Genomic DNA, 23470 nt, shown 5'->3' on the forward strand with positions numbered 1-23470 from the left:
AATACCTACAGCTAACCACTTATAAGAAAATTTACAATTAGGTACTTGTGTGAAACATTACGAAGGAGAAATTTTTCCAGAGTGATTTACTAGTAGTTTCATCATATAAGTTTAGCCACAACTTCAACAAAAAACGATTATTGCTAAACATCTTATTCTACATCATGACGTGTGAAAACATCTTCTGTTTGAAATAATATAAAGTTTTCAATATAAATTGGCGATAAATAATGAGCTATTTCAAATTTTATGTTTCTCCGTTTTGACCCAATCTCACCCCCCAGACCCATTGTCACCCCCATCGACGGTACACGTGCTGATTTCAAAACCGTGCTCCGAAAACAATTAAAGTAGAACAGTTTATAAATTACAGGTGGAAATCGAAGCTTGTCGTATTTGATAATATAGAAATTACTTAAGTTCGGTTATCTTGTGACTTCAAATCTCTTAGAATGAATTAAAAGCTGTATATAGTATCTTTCGATCATTTGAAAATATTTCTTACGTCAGAGTGATGAACCTCATATTATTGGCGGGCTTGTGAGACAAAGCGAATAATTTTATACAATAAGTATTATAACTTATTTAGTAACGAGTTTGATGTCATAGCAAATTCTGCTCTCCGATTATTATCAATAACATATTAATACCAAAATTTGTTATTGAAATATTTTCCGAATTCACTGTTATTAAGTTGTTATTGAAACTCACAAAACAAGTTATTGAAATGGTTTCCTAGGAACATATTTTTGTTATGGAATTTGTTATTTTGCCGCTTATGACAGACAAGTTTATAACACAATATGTTATGGTAATAACTTAGAAATAATCGATTTTATTATTCAGTTATTTTGTTCAAATAACACAGCTCCTTATGCTGTTGTTATTCCCTTCTGCTCGGGCAGACATCTGAAACACCAAAGCAGAGAATTTTTTCACCAAAAACTTATACATCTCTACATAAATTGAGCTTATTAAAAATCATAATTGACCACACGGATTGCTGTACTGAAACTTTGCACTTTGAGTAAGTGTGTGGTATTGATTTGAACGCCTACACTCACAGTCTTACTTGAAACGAAACCTTCCAGAATAATAATAGTTTGTTGCTATGTGTATTGTTTTGCAAGCCATAAAGAGATTGCGTCGTTATGATAAAACTCTATCTTAGAGTGGATGGTTATTGAAGCACAGCGTAAAACATTGTAAAATTAACGCATGCACTAAAATCATTCTATTTTGGTTTCTCGCAAATTCCCGCAAAAAAGTCCGGTAGCATTTTTTTTTTAATTTTTATTATTGTGTATTTTAACTTAAGTTAATCCTACACTGGTCCGATAGCACCCGAAAAATAAGAGTCTCAACTAGCTTTCTAGATCGGTTGCATGTCGAATACGGTCGAATACTACTACTTTTTGAACAAATTGGCAAATAAACCGTAACATTTGAGTAAATAAAATTTTACTTTAAACTTAAAGATATCGCAATTTGTGCATCAAATCTGCAAAATGTACTGAATTTGCTGTTAGGAAATGTAGGTGTTATTTTTGTGGGGCACATTTTGCACCACAATTTACATTTTTCTTAATATTGGTTAAAATCGAGAATTTTCGCTTACAAGAAATTTCTCCATACAAAAAACGATACAATTTTGTTACAAATAAAAAAAATGAGTCGGTATACAATCAAGCATAGCCCAAACAATCATACATATATAAAAATTGATTTATCTAAAAAAAACAACTTTTTTGAATTTTGTCACGAAATTTTGATTTCTGGCCCATAGTGCAGAAGCTCAACGCATCCCGCAACGGCTTCGTGCCGCGAGCCGAAATATGCAGGGATAAAGACGGAGGCCTCTTGACGGACGGACGTGAGGTGATCGAAAGATGGAAGCACCTGAACGGCGTGGAGAACGTAGGCACGGGAGCCCACGGCAACGGAAGGAACGACGACGCCAGTGCAGCGGAGGACGGAAATGAACCAACTCCCACGCTGAGGGAAGTTAAGGATGCCATGCACCAGCTCAAAACCAACAAAGCAGCTGGTAAGGATGGTATCGCAGCTGAACTCATCAAGATGGGCCCAGAAAAGTTGGCCACCTGTCTGCATCGGCTAATAGTCAGGATCTGGGAAACCGAACAGCTACCGGAGGAGTGGAAGGAAGAGGTAATCTGCCCCATTTACAAGAAAGGCGACCATTTGGAATGTGAGAACTTCAGGGCGATCACTATTTTGAATGCTGCCTACAAAGTGCTATCCCAGATCATCTTCCGTCGTCTGTCACCTAAAACAAATGAGTTCGTGGGAAGTTATCAAGCCGGCCTCATCGACGGCCGGTCGACAACGGACCAGATCTTTACCGTACGGCAAGTTTTCCAGAAATGCCGTGAATACCAGGTCCCAACGCACCACCTGTTCATCGACTTCAAAGCGGCATACGATAATATCGACCGCGCAGAGCTATGGAGAATCATGGACGAAAACGGCTTTCCTGGGAAGCTGACTAGACTGATTAAAGCAACGATGGACGGTGTGCAAAACTGCGTAAGAGTTTCGGGTGAACTATCCAGTTCATTCGTATCTCGCCGGGGACTGCGACAAGGTGACGGACTCTCATGTCTACTCTTCAACATCGCGCTGGAAGGTGTGATGCGACGAGCCGGGCTCAACAGCCGCGGAACGATTTTCACAAAATCCGGTCAATTTGTGTGCTTTGCGGACGACATGGACATTATCGCTAGAACATTTGGAACAATGGCAGAGCTGTACACCCGCCTGAAACGCGAAGCAGCAAAGGTCGGACTGGTGGTGAATGCCTCAAAAACAAAGTACATGCTGGTAGGCGGAACCGAAAACGACCGGATCCGTCTGGGTAGTAATGTTACGATAGACGGGGATACTTTCGAGGTGGTGGAGGAATTCGTCTACCTCGGATTCTTACTGACGGCTGACAACAACGTGAGCCGAGAAATTCGGAGGCGCATCATCAGCGGAAGTCGGGCCTACTACGGGCTCCAGAAGAAACTGCGGTCGAAAAAGATTCACCCACGCACCAAATGCACCATGTACAAAACGCTAATAAGACCGGTAATCCTCTACGGGCACGAGACATGGACCATGCTCGAGGAGGACCTGCAAGCACTCGGAGTTTTCGAGCGACGCGTGCTAAGGACGATCTTCGGCGGTGTGCAGGAGAACGATGTGTGGCGGAGAAGGATGAACCACGAGCTCGCTGCACTTTACGGCGAACCCAGCATCCAGAAGGTGGCCAAAGCCGGAAGGATACGTTGGACAGGGCATGTTGCAAGAATGCCGGACAACAACCCTGCAAAGCTTTTGCCCCACAATTCGAACTTTTGCCCCACTATGGGTAAAATATGATTTCCAAATCTTTTTTGCAAAAAGTTATACATGCTAAAGCATCTTCAAAATATACCTAGTTACGCTCCAAAATAAAAGACCGAGTTCAATTTCATTACAATTCCAATCCATGCGTTGGAAGGACCATCACAAATTACATTTTTTTGATCAAAAATCAACATTTTGTCATAACTTTTCGAAACATTGATCAATTTTCATAATTTTTGGAATGAAAGATTCTTTTTCAAAAAGGTTTCGAACAACCTTGACACCCGAAAGAAATAATTTGAATTGCGCTCGAAAACTTCAAAAGAAACTCTTGCCCCACTCGAACTTTTGCTTCACTTTACTCTACTATTTTTGATTATGTCTTGTCTTAATGATGTTGAACAAATAAATGTATGTATGTATATGAATGCTTTTATAATTTCGCATGATATTCTTCCATAATTTTCTTATTTCCTCAAGAATATTGTCCATACATTCATACTTTCAGAAATGAGGGACCTAGCTGCTAAGGGTGTAAGAGACCATTTTGTCAATATAAAGCTGAGCATCTATCTATATATATAAAAATGCAGTGGCATACGTGGGACCGCGCATAACTTGCGTACGGATGGTCCGATTTGGGTCGTCTAAGTTTTAATCTGTTAGTTTTCACCCAAGGAAGGTTTATGAGGCCAAAAACATGGGGAAATTGAGAGTTTTTGAAAATCGGGTTTTCATACATTTTGAAAGAGGACTTGGGCGCTTGGCTAGGGACTTGAAACGTCAAAAACGCAGTAGGCAAGACAAAGTTTGCCGGGGACAGCTAGTATATATATAAAATGCAGTGGCATACGTGGGACCGCGCATAACTCGCAAACGGAACGTCGGATTTGAGTCATCTTGGTTTTGTTCTGTTAGTTTTCACCCAAGGAAGGTTTATGAGGCAAAAGACATGAAGATATTGAGAGTTTTTGAAAGTCGATCTTCCATACGTTTTGTGACCGGGGACTTGGTCTTGGACAGAAACTTGAAACGTCAAAAAACGCAGTAGGCAAGACAAAGTTTGCCGGGTACAGCTAGTATATCATAAATGTACAAATTCATGCAATGGCAGGCAAAGAAGGCCCTTCAAGTAACCCTCGAACGATCGCGCTGTTGTATTTTGCACAACACGTTGAAAAAATCTCGCTTTTTGTACTCAGCATTAGCGTGGTGCTGACGCAGGTAGTCAACCGCGCAAGTTACGGAAGGTTAATAGCAGTGGAAGTGCTCCAAGAACACTAAGTTGAAGATAGACAGGCCAAATTCCAATGCGAACGTCGATCCATAAAGAAGAATAAGAAGAAGAAGAAGAAGAAGTAGAAGAAGAAGGCACCTTTTTAAGCTTGTTTCTATAATGATTGAAAAAATACAATAAATCGGAGAACATTGGGTTGAATTCGAATCTCCATACATTTTGTATGGGATAGGAAATTTGTCAAAACTTTTCAACTTCATTTACTGGAAAGAGGGTTTTGCCAATTACAACCCTTTGCTTTTAACTCCCACAAATGTCTCCAAAACTATTTATCTGAATTTCTTCTGGAATTCTTTCAGAACTTTTTCAATATTTTTTTCTTAGAATCTTTTTAATGATTTATCCTGATATTTTTTCCATATATTCTTCCACTGATTTCTCTGAGAATTATTAAAGAAAACTCCTTTGAGATTTTTGTAGGGGCTTGCCAGGAATCTTGCTAAAAATTTCACTCGGCTTCATATTCTAAAGATGACCTTACAGTTGAGGTCGAAATACGTATTTGTCAAAGGATACAAATTCTTGGTGGAAATAAAAAGAAAAGTACTTAACCCTTATTTATCTGGAATTTTCTTTAAAAAATCCGCCTATATATGGGCCTCTTTTACAATATGCTCCATGGATTACTTATGATTTTTCCACTTTCTTTTTATAAATATATCCAGAAACTCCTCAGTACTCCGGATTTCCTTAAATAATCTTCCATTCTGGATTTCTGTTAAATATTCCTCCACGGAGGTTTTTAGAAATTTGGGAACAGAGAAGATTGTAATAATGTGTTTTAATCATATTAAAGGCGACCTCTAAATCAGGTGCCAACACTTGTTTGTTTTGATGTGAAATTGTAAAACGAGTTTTGAGCCATAGAGAGACGTTGATTTCTTCATGGAAGGTGATCAGTTTTTTTTTTCTGTTTCAATGATCAGAACTACACATTAATTTGCCATTTGCTCTAAAAGTTCTTGTATTGTTTTCTGCATTTAACTGATAAATTGCCACATGTTTTGGGTTATACTTTTCTCAATTTTTTTTATCAGTAATCGCTAATTTTTTTTTTTGAATCTTTAAATGTTCAGACATTATTGTTATAGTTTTGTTGAAAAAAAAATCGAACAAAATCGTAGCAGTTGTTTCTTTTTCAGAAAATTTATCATACTTTATGATGAGAAAAACTAAGACCGTCCTCCTCTTCTTGGCGTAACGTCCTCACTGGGACAAAGCCTGCTTCTCAGCTTAGTGTTCTATGAGCACTTCCACAGTTATTAACTGAGAGCTTCCTCTGCCAATGACCATTTTGCATGTGTATATCGTGTGGCAGGCACAAAGATACTCTATGCCCAAGGAAGTCAAGGAAATTTCCTTTACGAAAAGATCCTGGACCGACCGGGAGTCGAACCCGTCACCCTCAGCATGCTCATGCTGAATACCCGTGCGTTTACCGCCTCGGCTATATGGGCCCTCAAAACTAAGACCGATTGCACTCCATTTTAACTGGAAATGCAGTTGAAAAAAAAAATAGTACGTATTTTATTTTTTTTATTACGTAAATGGGAGCGTACCAATTTAGGGGGTGCCAAAAATTGGATACCATGAATAACTTGTCATAATGTCACCGTGACAGCACTAGCCCATTTTGCAGGTTTTCAGTATTCAAGACGTCCATTGGTCCATTGACCTTTTTTTTTGAGCATAGCATTATATACATATTGTATCGCAATTATGATTGTATGTTCACCAAAATGAGGTCGCTAAAGTTTCTAGATATTATTGTCTATTCTTCCATATTTCTACGTATATTCGAGCGTCGAGTATGACATAAAATCCATGCAGCTTAGACTAATAAATCCCTTTTAACGTGTACCGGAATTAATATTTACTAACCAGAACGAACGTTACGCTTGTAAAACTTAAGATCTATGTTTCGGAGCAAACAAAACGTCCTGTCATATCAATGGTTGAATTGATTGGGTTTTGTGAACCAGTTCGACGAATCACTCAGGTGTTCGTCATAGTGCTGCATCCACCTTTTAAATATTACTATTAAATCGTTTCAAACTCCTTATCTGTACCAACTCTCAGATTCAACAAAACTCTTCCCTACCCGATCAGAAAGGCATAACAAAATTATAACCGATTGAGTTATTTATTTCAAAAAATTTTCATAACAGAATGAGTTATAAAATTCGCCGGTTAGGTGTTAAAATAACAAAAATTATAACAAAAATTGCTCTAGCCATAACATAATTATAACAGGTCTTGATACAATTTTAACAAATTTATAACAACGTGAGATATAATAAATCTTGGAATGATCGAAAAATTATAACACATGTTGTTATAAATTAGATATAAATATATTGGGTAAAAATTGAGTTGGGTAAATTTTAACTCATTTTTTGGTTAATTTTTATTAAGAGTGTTATTTATTTTTAGCGAAAAGTTTTTTGTATAAAAAACTTGCCCCACTTAGTATGTAAAAAACCCACACCCAGACGGGAATCGAACCAAGGACGCCAGCCTTCAACTACAATCCGGCGCCTTTATCCATGAGGCCATTGCAGCACTTGAAGTGAGGGGAGGTTTAAGATCAAGTGGTTCTTCGTTTTGGTGGCTGGTCTATAAATAGACTTGTTTGTCCAACGCACAGGCGAGGGAAACTATGACGTCACATAAAAGTATTCTTGATACAATTGATCGCAATTACGTCATCTTAGGATATAATAACAAAAGTGGATATAATTTAGTTACAATTGTAACTCAAGAATGTGCTCTGCATTTTAGCATGTTTTGTCTCGTGATTCAAACCAGAAATAAATGTCGTATCTTCTTTAAAGTGGTAAAGATAGTCAATGGCTCTCAAGACATTGAAAAGAGTGGTACAGTAATATTCCGATTTTATCTCCCCCTTTCCATAAATGTTTTCAAACACTGTAAAAATCTATATGCGTTTTCAATATTTTGAACGTTGGAAAGCACGCATACAAACTTCATCCTGAAGAAGAGGGAGGAGATTTTCCCTAAAATGTAACAGGGCATTAATAAAAAATGAAGGTCTGACGCGTGGAGGGGGTGATAAAGTCGGAACATAACTGTATACAATTTCACCTTTTCTTGGCGCTAGCGAGATAATTATCTAATGTTTCTCACCTTAAAGGAAGTTCCTGCCTAGCAAAGATATGCAGTAGTCTTGTGATTGGAAATTACATCACTTCGTGGCGTTAGTATGCATTCCTGGAGTGTTTAAAGCCCAATTTAAACATTATATGGTACAAGAATTGACATACTAAAGCAACTTTGTGAGTTTTGCTTTGCCTCGTGATCTCATATAATGTTTTTATTTTCAGCAAAAATACTCACAACAAGCAATTTCCTCAAGTATTCCAAGCTACTAGGTACTTCACTAAATACTAAGTATTCCAACTTCGAACTTCGGTATTTGCCTTGGCATTTGCTCAATATGCATGACGATGTCCATCAACATATCGATAATATTCTGCTATTGATTGGTTTTTCAAAAGCTTTTAACAGGGTTTCTCATTTTGAACTGCTGCAGAGATTATCACATCTATTTGATTTCCGTTGAGATTCTGTGTCACTGAGTAAATCCTATTTGAATAACCGCTTTCAAATAGAGGAAGTTAAAGCAAATCATTCTAGCCCGATCGGTATTCCATCGGGAGTGCTACAAGGATCGGTTTCAGAACCATTGCTGTAAGCCTTATGTGCCAACGGCCTTCCAGCATCTTTGAAAGTATGTAATATCTATATTAGCTCAAAAAATCGTTTTTGCTCCACACCGCTTACTGGGGGAACAGGGTCGTTGAAATATGATGAAATTGGAGTCACGTAAAAATCACCAGTTGCGACGCCCTGATTGAACTATTTGATGGGCATCACTGCAATTAGCAGTGAAACATAGTAGCCATGATTTCTGTGTTCTATCTTTGGACCCATATACAGCAGCAATGTTGCCTGCTGGGAAGCTGGAGGATCACTGTTAAAGTTTCTCCAGTTCGATGAAAATCGATAACTAATTAATTAGCCGTCCGATTTCAAAGCGGTCTTCGGCAAAGTTGTAGCTAATAAAGTTGTCTATGAGTATCAGGTTTCAATTAATCATCTTAGACAGTTGGGAAAATGTTACGGTCGATTGAATGAAAAACGTCGTTTTCCCGTAGTAATTCCCATATAAACTTTGAAGGGCTTGTGCAGTCTCAATTTTCAACCAAATTAGCTCAAATTTTGGGAGGAGACATAGATTCTGGTTACAAATCGAATAAGCGGTGTGGAGCAAAAACGATTTTTTGAACCACGCTAATCTACATGTTTGCAGATGATCAGCAGCTGTATTTCTACTGAATTATTATGAACGTTAATTGTATGGCATATATTTAAGTCATGTTATTTTACAACGAACATTCACGATAAAATAATAGCATGAAACCAGCTCACCCATTTATGCGAATATGGCTTTGCTGCTGCCGAACCACCGCACACTACTCTATCAAAGTTTCTAATGGTAAACGATTGCAAAAATTATTACATCAGCTTGATTTCAGTAGAGATTTTGTATCATTGCTTTAATCCTATTTGAATACCGCTCTCAAATTGTAAGTGGATGTTAAACGAAATCATTCAAACATGATCAGTGGAGGATTGTGACACTTAAAACTTATTACAGGAATGTTGACAGTTTCGATGAAAATCATCCTTTTCAAATCCCTTTTGATGCCTCACTTATCATATAGATTGGAATTAATATTAAACGCTTCTGTAGCTGCATATAATTGTTTGAGATGTGTCTAGATACTCTAGTACTACTAGTAGCACTCGTGTCCTGAATAAAGGTAGCCAATATCAGTGGAGCACACTTAATTTTTTTAGCACTAATATATGTGTAACCCTAATAGACCAAATCCGTGGCGCTCAACGAGTGACTAAGACTTACATAGATCGAAAATCAGCTCGAGCAACCACTTACGCGAATATTTTGCAATAATTTCGGCATGGGAACCACGTTTGGTTTACAAATCACCTTGGAATACCAAAACATGTTGGTATTTGACAAAAATTGACGACAAACATGCCTAAAGGTCCAATCTGCAAAAGAGAGGCTCTCTTTGTTCTGATTCTCATTAAATTATCACGATGTCACATTTTTACAATTTGTTATGTGTAGATCAAAAAAGGGTTGCTTTACCTTCTGACATGAGAAAAATCCAAATTCATAAATACAAGTACGTTGTAATCAAAATAGAGGAGACTTAAAGAGAGTCTCTCATCTGCAGATAACCCCTATAGGCATGTTTGTCGTCAAATGGGAGCGTACGAGTAATTTTGAAATTTGTATAAATGTTAATCGTTCAATGAATGCCATGCAAAACTGTAAACATTGGTTCTCCGTGAGGAGTAGTGGCTGGCCCATATAGCCACAGCTGTAAGGGCGTGGGTAGGGTATCCAGCAAGACCACGCTGGGTGTGAAGAGTTCGATTTCCGGTGGGTCCAGGAACTTTGCATAAAGGAAATTTTCTTGCCTTCCTTGGGCATAGAGTATCTTCGTGCCTGCTGCACGATGCACACATGCAAAATGGTCATTGGCAGCGGCAGCTCTCAGTTAATAACTTAAGCTGAGAAGCTGGATTTGACCCAGTGGGGACGTTACGTCAAGACGAAGAATTAGTATGGGAGTGAAGAGTATGGCTGTACACCACAGAGCGGCGAAATTGCGCACCAAACACCACCTGTAACATATTCATTTGACATACACTTCATTTTCAAAACTATAACTGAGTTTGTTATAATGTTGATATAAAGATGATCAACATGAATTTATTTTGATTATAACTGATCTTGTTATAATTCTGATATAATTATATCAGGTTTTCAGATCAATTCTGTCAAATATATCTAAATATAACAAACGTTGATATATATATCAACCGTTGATATAATTTTGTTACATTTTTGTTATGCCTTTCTGATCGGGTATGCTTCCAATGCAATGTCAACCGCAAACCTGTCTTCCGGTAAAAGCTGATCTCAAATTAATTGCCTTCGTTCGCATGACACACTTTTGTACACAATAGATACACGTTGACCCGAGTTCAACAGGAAGTGAGAATGAACGCAGTCGACCTGACCTCCACCCACTTGCCCTGCATCCACTCCATGAAACACCGTGAGAAACTTGCAAACAATATCTCACATCGTTTGCGTGTGGGCATAAGATATAAAGTGCATTAAGCGTTTTACTGTCGCCAGAGTGTGTCACCTTCTCCGACTCACCGTACAATAAAAAAAAAAAAAACACGGAGCACTGACCAGCTCAATAAAAATTATCCGTGCCAGTCAGCCAGTCAGTGGCGTGTGGTTAGGCTTTGAACACGTTTTGCTTCGCCCGCAAATCAACCTTAATGCGGTGAACGTGCCTTATTGGTCATGTGACCACACAAAAAAGCCGACCTTCACAATCTAACCACGTAACTACCTATAAACAGATAGGTGTGCGAATTTCGTTTAAAATGTCATCAGTAATTGCACTTTTTATAGAACTTTTACGAACAATTTTGGACACGTTACGTGTCCGGTTTCGTCGCCAAGTACGGCCGGTGCGGCGAAGAGTGTACTTGCCGTAAAAGCCCTGAACCTAATGGATCCGAAAAGCACTCCTCGAGGACTCAATCGACGCGAGCCACGTGATTGTTTTAATTTGTTATTCCTCTCTCGAGTGTTTCTAATTGAATGACCCTGTACAGTGCACTACTGTCTGTATGCAGTCACTTCAAAAGGGCAGACCCAGCCAAGCTTTTAACAACAGCAGTCATCGGGACGGGATGCTGTGCTGCTCTGTGTGCTGGCTGCATCGCTCTCACAAACAAGCTTTTCCGGTGAATCCGTTGGGCCATACACGGAACGGAGGACAGACAGTCACTTTCAGCTGCAATGGAAAAAGTGGCTCTCGGTCGACCAGCACAATGATGATGACCGGGATCGAGTGCTTTGGAATGGGAGATGGGCTGTACCGGGATGCTGCTGCTGCTGATGGCGGTTTAATGATTCATTCGCCTGATCCAGGCAGCGAACAGCCAGTAAAGGCCGGGCTGGGTCCAGCCAAAGTAAGCTCTGGCGACGAACATTCGGCACATATCCTCTTCGTTGTCGGATGATGTGATGATACGCTAAATGTGAGAGGAAGGTGGTGGCGGATTGAAGGCTGATGCGATGAGCAAATGTTTTACGGTTGTTGAATGTTTGTGCTAAATTGCACTGAAAGGTTGTTATATCTCTCAAATCAATAGAGTAATAGTTATTTATGTAACAAGTTGCAAAAAGTTGATTTTTTCAGCACGAGTCGTACATAAATGGATAAATACGAAGCGTGTGAAAAAATCGAGTTTTGCAACGAGGTCCATACAAAATTTTATGCAATATTTTTTTCACAATGCAAATATTTTTCATTATGCAACTCATTTATGTTGCATAATGAACCAGTTCGGAAAAAATGGCCATTATAATACCGAAATAAGTTATATAAAATAAAAATTATAATACAGAATTGCATAATAGTTATTTATGAGACGAGTTGCAAAAAGTTGATTTTTTCAGCATGTTGATTCCGCTACGTCGACACTCCGTCGAGCCCCCGATGCCCCAGTTTCGACCACACCCGACGGCCATCAAAGGGATTGTTTCGTGCACGATAGACGTCAGACCCCGTAGGTAGAAACAATAGGGACACAGAACAAGCAAGTGAATGTGATGACATGCAGATCACTCTAGAAGCTAAAATTAAAATAATTTGGATTAAGTGAATTACTTATGCTCTAATGAAATGAATTCCAAGTGCTACTTATTATCTAACTGTTTAGATACCATGCAAGTAATTTAAACATCTAAATGGTGAAACTCGTGATCTATATGCTAGTTGTTTCTTATTGCAGTTTTTGAAGTAGCTTACTGGAATTGTACTACACATGAATTCGTAGATATATATAAAATTACAGATAAGGGTGAGACAGATTATTTGGCAAAATGCTTTGATTATATCTACATATATTTTTTCTTTAATAGCATAAATTTAAGGAAGTGCATTCAAAACTAGTAACTAGGATACATACACTTAAACACTAAATTGAACTACGACACTTGTCACAGGGTGAGCAACTTAACTATGTTTTATCAAAAACCATTATTTAACCGTTATATAACACGAATTATTGCAGGAAGAATTTATAAGTTGAAGAATCAACGCATCAACTAGAACGGTTGAGCGGTAACGAATTACTACAAGTAAAACGAAACATATTTATTATTGTCACCTACTAAAATTATGCTTTCTAGTAGGAATTTTGTAATTTATTCTTCGTATCATCTCACCAATAAATTCACATAATTGACTATTCGTCTGTTACCGCCCAACATCTTACAAAATTCTTGTAAGCATCTTCCAAGAACGCCAAGTATTAGACGACTGGTGCTAATCGGTAGCTGGACACCATGAGCACTACCAGTGGGAAGTCAGGAAACAGAACCGAACGCCAGGCTACTGAGGCAGCTGTAGTCACCGGAATCGACAGCCTTACTATCGTGGATAAAGCGAAAAGCGGAGCGAAGGATGCTGCGAATCAGGTAACTGGCGCAGAATGCGCAGCAGCTCTACAGCCTACAAAAACGGTCCTGAATCCCAAGGCAGATGATGCAGTCGGTGCCGTCGCCGAGGATCGTACGACGGGAACCAAGCCAAAGCAAGTAACTAATCCAAGGGCTGCAGTCCCTGTCGACCCTCAACAATTATCGACGGCTCCAGCCGGTACGACATTGTCCAGTATACGAGTCAGAGTCACTAGATTTAGCCATTGCGAAATGTGCAACGATCGCGACAATAGCAGGATGGTGCAATGCGATAATTGCAGTCTATGGTATCACTTTTCGTGCGTTGATGTGACTAGTGGTATAGCAGATTATAGCTGGGTCTGCCCTGCGTGTGCGGAAGAAAGCAGACAGCTGCACGGGACGTCAGCGCATTGTGAGATTCTACATCAAGATCCATCGTCCAATCAGTTGAGTTCTAAGAGGTCTCTTGGAAAAACGAGCAGCAAGCGAAGTGAGCAGCGAAGAATCGATCGTCGGCTACAGAAACTAGAAGAATTAAAGGAACTGGAAAAAAGGTTTTTAGAAGAAAAATATCGCATTCTGGACGAAGAAGACGACGACGTTGGAACGGTAACAAGCGATGATTCTATGGCCACCAACGAAATAGTAAAAATTCAAGGTTGGCTGAGAGAGACGGATCAATGTGGTGAGGGCGACTCTGGGCTTGTCGAAGAGGATGTGCGACCAAATCCTGCTATCGGCGGAAATACGGGCCATGAAACGCTTCATGGGTTTGCGCCAAATCAACGCTCTACGCCACGGAGTCAAATCAATCGTCAAGCACCAAGATCAGATTCGGCAGCGGCACGTGGTACCAATATGCAATCCCACCGAATGATGGATACTTTCAGTATATCCCGGTCCGAGCTGCGGTCTGGAACACGGATGCAGTCCTACCCGACAAGAACTCTAGGGTGCCCATCAGCAGCGAAAGTTCATTTTCAGCAACCTGCGCAGTCAGAGATAAGAAATCAACAGCATATTAGTTCCGGGTCAGATCGAATACAACGACGTGAACGCTACCCATCGTTAATCGACGAGCCAGAACATGACCAACATCTAGACGAAGATTCTTTATGCGTTCTAAATCGGAGTCAATTAGCGGCGCGGCAGGTCGTGCCCAAAGATCTTCCGGAATTCAGCGGGAATGCAGAGGATTGGCCTCTGTTTTATTCGACGTACAATTCTTCGACACACATGTGTGGTTTTTCTAACGAGGAAAACATGCTGCGTATTCGAAAATGCTTAAAAGGCAAAGCCCTCGAAGCCGTACGATGTCGGCTCCTTCATCCGACTAACGTTGCCGGTGTGATGTCTACGTTAAAAATGCTGTATGGTAGACCCGAAGCGATTGTGCACGCGTCGATTAGGAAGATCAGATCACTGCCAGCACCGCAAGTGGAGAAACTTGACACCTTGATCAACTTTGCGTTGACCATAGAAAATTTGGTCGCAACCATCGAAGCGTGTGGCGTTCAAGATTTCGTATACAATGCATCGTTGAAGTTTGAACTGATCGATCGGCTTCCCCCCGGTTTGAAATTGGATTGGGCGAAGCATTCCAGGAATAACCCAGCGCCAAACCTTACGGACTTCAGTTCTTGGTTATATGCAATCGCAGAAGACGCCAGCACCGTAATGCAAACTTCCAGTACCTCAGCCAGAAGCCGATGGACAAAAAGCGATGGATTCATCAACGTGCATGCTGACGCTGACTGTACAAATCTGCGATCATTACAAGCAGACAGGCCAGGATCGCAAAGTTCATCGTTAGTAGAACTACCAGAGTGTATCGTTTGCAAAAACGACTGCCAATCAGTGGCCAAATGCAAACGATTTACTGAACTCACTCTGGACGCTAAATGGGACGTAGTTAGAGAGGCGAAGCTATGCAGGAAATGCTTACGTAGACATAACGGAGTGTGTCGTCAGCAAAAACCGTGCGGTACCAGAGGATGCACCTTTCTACATCATCCCTTGTTACACAATGAGAGATCGCATGTTTCAAATGGACCATCGGAAACACCTGCCGACGCGTTTGGTAGTTGCAACATCCACATGACTCAAACCAATGAGATACTGTTCAGAATTGTACCGGTATTGATTCATGGACCTTCAAAAGTAATACGAACCTATGCGTTCATAGACGACGGGTCAGAGCTGACACTAATGGAACAAAGTCTCGCAGACGAAATAGGAGTTTGGGGCCCAAAGTCATCCCTGTGCCTTAAATGGACGGGGGGCACGAACCGAGTGGAAGACGAATCTCGAAAGGTTGCCGTGGAGATATCTGCTGTAGGATTCGACTCTAGGCGACACCAGTTGACAAATGTGCAGACAATTCACGACCTACAACTACGCCCGCAAACCATGGTGCTTTCTGAACTACAAGAACGATTCAGTTACCTTAGCGGATTACCAGTGGAGTCTTACATCAATGTCTGTCCTCGTATCCTTATCGGGCTGGATAATGCGTATCTCGGACATGTGCTGAAAAGTCGAGAAGGAAAACCACGCGAACCCATCGCCGTCAAAACGCAACTAGGATGGATAATCTATGGCAGTTGTAACCAAAAGCGGCGAAGCTCAAATTACGTCAATGTACACACCATAAAAGTTTGTGACTGTAATCCACAAACCGATGAAAACCTGCATCTTGCGATGAAAACCTATTTTGACCTTGACAGCCTGGGGATTTTAACTCCGAACAAGACTCTTCGATCGCCCGAAGAACAACGTGCCGTAGAACTCCTGGAAAAGCAGACCATACCTAAAGCAGGACGATATGAAGCGGGACTACTTTGGAAGTATGAAAACGTACGTCTTCCAAACAGCAAAGATATGGCATACAAGCGATGGCAATGTCTAGATAGACGAATGAATCAGGACAAGCAACTATCGGCAACTATCCAACAAAAAATGGCAGATTACGTGTCTAAAGGGTACGTGCGAAAGCTGACGGAACCTGAACTCAACGTTCGTCCAGCTCGCGAGTGGTACTTACCGGTCTTTCCAGTTATGAATCCCAACAAGCCGAATAAGGTTAGGCTGGTATGGGATGCAGCAGCCTGTGCATATGGAATATCACTCAATTCGTTACTTCTTAAAGGTCCAGATCTCCTTACGTCTCTCCTTACGGTGCTCATTCAATTTCGAGAATTCCGTATCGGAATATGCGGAGATATCCGTGAAATGTACTTGCAAATATTGCTTAGCAAAGATACTCGATTGCGCTTCTTCTGGAAAGAGAACGAACATGATACAAGTCCACAAGTCTTCGAAATGCTGGTATTGCCTTTTGGAGTTTCGTGTGCGCCGACTATAGCCCAATATGTTAAAAACATCAACGCCAAACAATTTGAACACGAGCTTCCTACGGCGGTTCGGGCAATAGTTGATCAACATTACGTCGATGACATGCTTTCGAGTGTCGAAACTGAAGGAGAAGCCATTGCCTTAGCAAGCAACGTAAAACAAATCCATGCAGCAGCCGGATTCGAAATGAGGAATTGGATTTCGAATTCTGCAACTCTTCTAGAAGCGCTGGACGAACCGAAAACGGAGGAAAAAGATCTAACAATAGCCGAAGAAGGTGTGACTGAGAAAGTGCTTGGATTATGGTGGAATACAAACACGGATTGCTTCACCTTTAAGGTATCGCCACGATATGATCCTGAGTTGATATCAGGAATGCGAATTCCGACCAAACGTGAAGTGTTGAGAACCCTAATGATGATATTTGATCCATTGGGGCTCATAGGTCACTTCCTTATGTTCCTTAAAGTGATTTTGCAAGAGATCTGGAGAACGTCTGTAACCTGGGACGATCCTATTGAGGAAATTCAATTTGAAAAGTGGTTGCAGTGGCTGAAAGTGTTGCCTGAGGTAGAAAAGGTGGAAGTTCCTCGGTGCTACAGGTCAACGATATCGATCGAAAGTGCTATGGAGGTGCAAATGCATGTATTTGTTGATGCGAGTGAAAATGGATTTGCAGCGGTAGTGTACCTCCGATTTCAGCAAGGCAACTTGACTGAAACTGCGTTGGTGGGATCTAAAACCAGAGTTGCTCCGTTAAAATTCTTATCGATTCCCCGTTCCGAACTTCAAGCTTGTGTTATTGGAGCCCGATTTTCCACCAGTATACTCAAATCGCTGACTGTAAAGGTAGACAGACGTTTCTTCTGGACCGACTCTAGCGACGTTATCAGTTGGATTAATAGCGACCATCGCCGGTATAGTCAATTTGTAGCCTTCCGGATCAGCGAGATACTTGACACTACCGAAATGCACGAATGGCAATGGCTCCGAACCCAATCCAATGTAGCCGACGAAGGAACGAAGTGGAAGCGGGTTCCTGACTTGAGGAATACTAGTCGATGGTTTACTGGACCTGATTTTTTGAAGAAACCAATCAACGAATGGCCGGTAGAGTTAGCGGCTCCAAAAGCGACCAATGAGGAACTTCGTCCACATCTACTCGTCCACGTTATAGTGCCCGGTCCTGTTATAGATCCAGAAAACTTTTCCCAGTGGACACCTCTAGTGCGACGGGTAGCATTAGTTTTCCGCTTCATTAGCAACGTAAGAATTTCTGATGCTGAGCAGCGAAGCAAAGGATCACTTACGACTTGCGAACTAGTACGAGCAGAAAGATATTTGTACCGTTTTGCACAATGCTGTGCATACGCGGATGAAATAGCAGTATTGACAAATAAGCGCGTATCAAACGGTAATGAGATGTCGGTACCAAAGAGTAGCCCAATATATCAGCTTTGTCCCTTCCTCGATGAACATGATGTCCTCCGTATGCGAGGCCGAACCGCCGCCTGTCCGTTCGTCGATCAACATGCTGTCAACCCAATCATTCTTCCAAGGAATCATCAAGTCACCCGACTGGTAGTGGGTCATTATCATCGAATGTATCACCACCAAAATCATAACACTGTCCTCAACGAGCTTCGACAGCGGTACGTCATATCACGTTTAAAGGCCACCTTCAACAAGATCCGTCGTGATTGCCAGCAGTGCAAGAATGATCGCATACGCCCTCTGGCACCCATTATGGGTAATTTGCCTGTGGCTCGTCTGGCCGCCTACAGCCCTCCATTTAGCCATATGGGTGTCGATTATTTTGGGCCTTTATCAGTCAGTGTTGGGCGCAGGTCTGAAAAGCGGTGGGTCCTCCTAGCAACTTGCCTTACCACGCGGGCTATCCATCTTCAAGTTGTGCACTCCATGACCACCAATTCCTGTATTATGGCTATAAGAAACGTTATGGCCAGAAGAGGTACACCTGCTGTTATTTACAGTGACAGAGGTACGAACTTTCAGGGAGCATGCTCAGAATTGGAGACCGCAATGAAGAACTTAGATAATGAGAGACTGGCAAAGGAATTCACCACTTCGAATACTACCTGGACGTTCATCCCTCCCGCATCTCCACACATGGGTGGAGCGTGGGAACGCTTGGTCAGAACGGTTAAGCAGAACTTAGACCGGATCAAACCTAGCGAAAGTATGCCACACGAAGTCCTGGAAAACATGCTTAATGAGGTTGAGAATATTATTAATTCTCGACCGTTGACGTCGATCCCTATCGATAATGATCAATCTCCAGTCTTGACGCCCAACCATTTTCTTTTGGGGTCAAGCAATGGGATGAGGTCATGGGTCCCGCTTGATGATAGTCCTAGAACACTGAAGAGCAGTTGGCATTTCTCCCAAATCTTGGCCAATCGTTTTTGGAAGCTTTGGCTACAGGATTACCTGCCATCAATCACCCGCCGAACCAAATGGTTTACAGAAACCAAGCCAATCAAGGTCAACGATATTGTTATAATAGTGGATCCTAAGCTTGCCCGGAACTGCTGGCCTAAGGGGAGGGTAATAGGTATCAAGAAGAGTACAGATGGACAAGTACGGAGCGCTACAGTGCAAACTTCCAGTGGCATATACGAACGACCAACAGTTAAGCTCGCCGTGCTTGACGTAGGCGTCGAAGAAAATGCGCATCCAGACGACCAGGAGCGCATTCTGGGGGGCGCTGTTGATTCCGCTACGTCGACACTCCGTCGAGCCCCCGATGCCCCAGTTTCGACCACACCCGACGGCCATCAAAGGGATTGTTTCGTGCACGATAGACGTCAGACCCCGTAGGTAGAAACAATAGGGACACAGAACAAGCAAGTGAATGTGATGACATGCAGATCACTCTAGAAGCTAAAATTAAAATAATTTGGATTAAGTGAATTACTTATGCTCTAATGAAATGAATTCCAAGTGCTACTTATTATCTAACTGTTTAGATACCATGCAAGTAATTTAAACATCTAAATGGTGAAACTCGTGATCTATATGCTAGTTGTTTCTTATTGCAGTTTTTGAAGTAGCTTACTGGAATTGTACTACACATGAATTCGTAGATATATATAAAATTACAGATAAGGGTGAGACAGATTATTTGGCAAAATGCTTTGATTATATCTACATATATTTTTTCTTTAATAGCATAAATTTAAGGAAGTGCATTCAAAACTAGTAACTAGGATACATACACTTAAACACTAAATTGAACTACGACACTTGTCACAGGGTGAGCAACTTAACTATGTTTTATCAAAAACCATTATTTAACCGTTATATAACACGAATTATTGCAGGAAGAATTTATAAGTTGAAGAATCAACGCATCAACTAGAACGGTTGAGCGGTAACGAATTACTACAAGTAAAACGAAACATATTTATTATTGTCACCTACTAAAATTATGCTTTCTTGTAGGAATTTTGTAATTTATTCTTCGTATCATCTCACCAATAAATTCACATAATTGACTATTCGTCTATTACCGCCCAACACAGCACGAGTCGTACATTTATCCAACGAAGGCTTGCCGAATTGGATACTTACGAAGAGTGCTGAAAAAATCATGAACATGATGAGTTGCATTATGAACATTATGCAACTATTTTCCATTATGCAACTCATTTCAGTTGTATTATGAACCGGTACGGAAAAGTGGATCATTATGATACTGAAATTAGTAGCATAAAATAGAAATTATGACACTGAATTGCTTAAAAATATAATTTCGATCTAAAAAGTATAGATTCTTCCATATAATAGATTTATGTTGGTTATGCTGGTTAAACTAAAATTGATAACTCGTTCTTTTCGATTGCGATCTGTATCAATACAGATTTATCTGTATCGCCGTATTTGGGAGTATAGCAGACAGCGAGAGTCCTAGATTTCAATAGAAACTAACAAAAATGTACTACTTTTTGACGTTTTTAATTTTTTATTGGCATTTCTGTTTCTAAAACATGTGTAAAAATGTACAAATTATTATCTCTTTTTTTGAAGTTCAAGTAGCAATTTATAAAGTTTTCATCAAATTTATTGAAAATAACTTCAAATTTCATGCTTTCTGGATAAATCTGTATCACATTTCAAAAATCTATATTTTTCTGTACTCTGTATCTTGTATGTATAGAAGGTCAAAAATCTGTATAATACAGAAAAATCTGTATATCTGGCATCTCTGGTGGCAATACACACTACTCATTTTGACTATGCTGCAGATTAATAGTTGGAGACTTTTTCAGCTTTTCAGCCTGACAAAGCTGAGAACTCAGTAAAACAAAAACATTTTCGAAGAACACTGTGCGAAGTACGATTGTATTAGTGCCTAATGTAATCAGTCAGACATCGTCCTGTCGATGGGCAACGTCGAGCTGGAAACCGGTCGATTTAACGATAATATTTGGGTTATTCAGATTCTGACAAGCAATTAAAAATATTAGTTTGTTTCAACCAATCCGGCGGTTGAATCAAACCAACATTTTATTTTGAGAAAAAACAACAAAGATATTAGTTTAAACATTACTAAGTAATTGGGTTGTTTCATTTTACTTGCCGAACCCAGCGCATGGTCATCCAGAAACCTCCGACGTTTTGCAAATATTAGATTAGATAGTATTTGTCCACGTGTACGAGAGTTTAATACATACGAAAAAAATTTCAATATCTGATTTCCAAATTGTAATAAGGTAGGACAAATAATATTTTTCACTAGCTCGGTTGAGTTGTTTTTTTAAGCGAGTATTTCTTAAGTCGCCGACACCGTTCTAGAAAAGCGACTTATCAAGTTAAGGCCGTGAAATATTTACCCGGCTCCGGCATTACCTGCATCTGCATACATATTGACCCGAAGGAATTCAAATTGTTAAAACCGATTTTCCGAAAACGACAACCCTCTACAGACAACTTTAAATGATGGTCCTTTTTATATGCCTGTCTTGTTAGAATATCGGTGTCTTTAGCAAAGTGTTTGGGTAGGTAATTTGATCACATATACATATATCAAGATCCAAACTACATAGAAATATAGTGCCTTCTGCAAAATTGTTAATTGGATTAAGTGCTCACTAAAAATTTCAAGCATAGATGGCGCTACTAACTGATAAAACTTCATATTTCAAAAATCTCAGGATCTGATTACCTAGAAAGATTGTTTTTGGCAAGGAGTTACAGATTATGTATCGTTTGATTCGGAACTCAAAATATATATACACTGTGGTGCATAATTGATCGGACAAACGCCGTTTTTCATACACAATGGCCAAGTTTCGAATGCTGTAACTTTGGTTTGCGTTAATGGATTGAGCTCAATTTTTGATATGGAACTACTGATATGCTGAATTTTACGCATACGAAGTACAAAAAGTTTTCGTTCACAGGTTTGGGCGTGACAAGGCGTTCAAAATGAGCAAAAGTGATCGGACAGCGGCACGCTTGTAAATCAAAGGGGTACCCCATACAAACTTTAAATGCATTTTAAAAATAGTGTAGGTGGCGTTACTGAGCATCCACATTTTATATCTCATTTATCTCAGGATACTGATGACTTGGAAAGATGTAGTCTTCGGAAAAACTGTTGAGTAGGCCAAGTACTTCCAGATGATGGGCCATTTATTTTGTAACTTCACACATAGATAACGCTTGTGAGCATGCAAATGTTATGCCATATATCTCAGGATTCCGATCACCAGGATACACGGAGTCTTCGACAAAGTTATTTGGTAGGTAATAGACTTACAGATGATGGGCTGACCAATTCGGAACTTCACATATAGGTGGCTCATTTATAGTTGTGGATTTGTTAAGAGGAAACAAACCATCATCGTTTTTTCAAAAAAAAAAAAACAAAACAAAAGCAGTTTTCTCGCTTAAAATCAAACAGATTCCAATGAAAATTTATCACTGTACTCCATTTACGATCTGGATAACAGTGAAATATATTTCATCGATGGTTTGGAAATTTTGGAGGAAAAAACTGCTTTTGCCTTAAGCAAGTGGCAGGTAAGGCATGCCGTGCAGAAACTGCGCCAATTTACACTTAAGTTTCAGTGAACTTCTCTATTCGAGTTCGCCTTACAAAAGCGATAGATAGAAAAACGTACACTAAATAAACACAGATTGTTTGTGCGGATGGCAGTGCTGCATGAGAGTGAGTACTCGAAAATTGTAATTCCAGTTTCAATTTTTGCGGGCACGCATTTCAAGACATCGTTGTTTTTAAGTCAAAATTGCCCATAACATTTGAGTGACAAGACCTAGCAACATGCAATATTCAGAACAAATATGCGTCATTACTTGATCTTCAAATGCTACGAAGCTCACATCTTCGAAAAAAATCAAATAAAAAAGTTATTGCAAAAAAAAACATTTTTGGGGGGCTCACCCTAAGTAAAAACTTAAAATTGACCTACTATGTTCAAATTAAGAGCTAGATAAACGGTGTATTCGGCAAAGTTGCTCGAAATAGCATTGCCTACCACTTTGCTGAAGAACTCGATCGCGTATGACTTAAAATTAAAAAGTTCTATTCCAGATTTGAGTTAAGACGAGGACCCCCCTAATCAATTTTTTTAGAAAAGATGCAGTAAACAAATGCAAACAACTTCTCTGAAGACACCAAACGCCTAAAATTAACGAAAACAGAGATATGGATTTTTTTTTCCTGCTAAAACGTGGATTCGTGTATCAGTGTATCCCAAAACCGATAAGAGGCATCACATCCTTTGATATCAGAGACAAACAGACATAACACTGACGACATTCCCGCCCCAAATATTTCAGGGATTTGATTCGATTAGAGTGTTGGT

The 23470-nt window shown here is 40.1% G+C and overlaps 1 protein-coding gene and 2 long non-coding RNA genes across 9 annotated transcripts in view; 2 read left to right on the forward strand and 1 right to left on the reverse strand.

Annotated features, from left to right (window-relative positions):
- LOC134287851 (uncharacterized) overlaps positions 1-23470 on the reverse strand; it is a 171083-nt gene that overhangs the window by 110997 nt on the left and 36616 nt on the right. The window lies entirely within an intron of this gene.
- Positions 12261-13054, forward strand: LOC134287849 (uncharacterized). Its single transcript, XR_009997587.1, has 3 exons — positions 12261-12804; positions 12872-12938; positions 12993-13054. It is a non-coding gene; the product is annotated as an uncharacterized LOC134287849 (long non-coding RNA).
- On the forward strand, positions 13071-20157 carry LOC134283936 (uncharacterized). 7 transcript variants are annotated; one of them, XM_062850892.1, is made up of 3 exons: positions 13071-19893; positions 19961-20027; positions 20082-20157. In XM_062850892.1, exon 1 carries the CDS (start codon positions 13146-13148, stop codon positions 19455-19457), a length of 6312 nt encoding a protein of 2103 aa, XP_062706876.1. In that variant the 5' UTR covers positions 13071-13145; the 3' UTR covers positions 19458-19893; positions 19961-20027; positions 20082-20157. The 7 variants fall into 7 exon arrangements, with proteins under 7 accessions (XP_062706876.1, XP_062706878.1, XP_062706877.1 ...); XM_062850894.1 differs by having other exon boundaries at positions 13071-19747; positions 19809-19893; positions 19961-20152; XM_062850893.1 differs by having other exon boundaries at positions 13071-19617; positions 19679-19747; positions 19809-20152.

The sequence above is a fragment of the Aedes albopictus genome, chromosome 2 (genome assembly GCF_035046485.1).
Source record: "Aedes albopictus strain Foshan chromosome 2, AalbF5, whole genome shotgun sequence".
NCBI classification, from domain to species: Eukaryota; Metazoa; Arthropoda; class Insecta; order Diptera; family Culicidae; genus Aedes; species Aedes albopictus.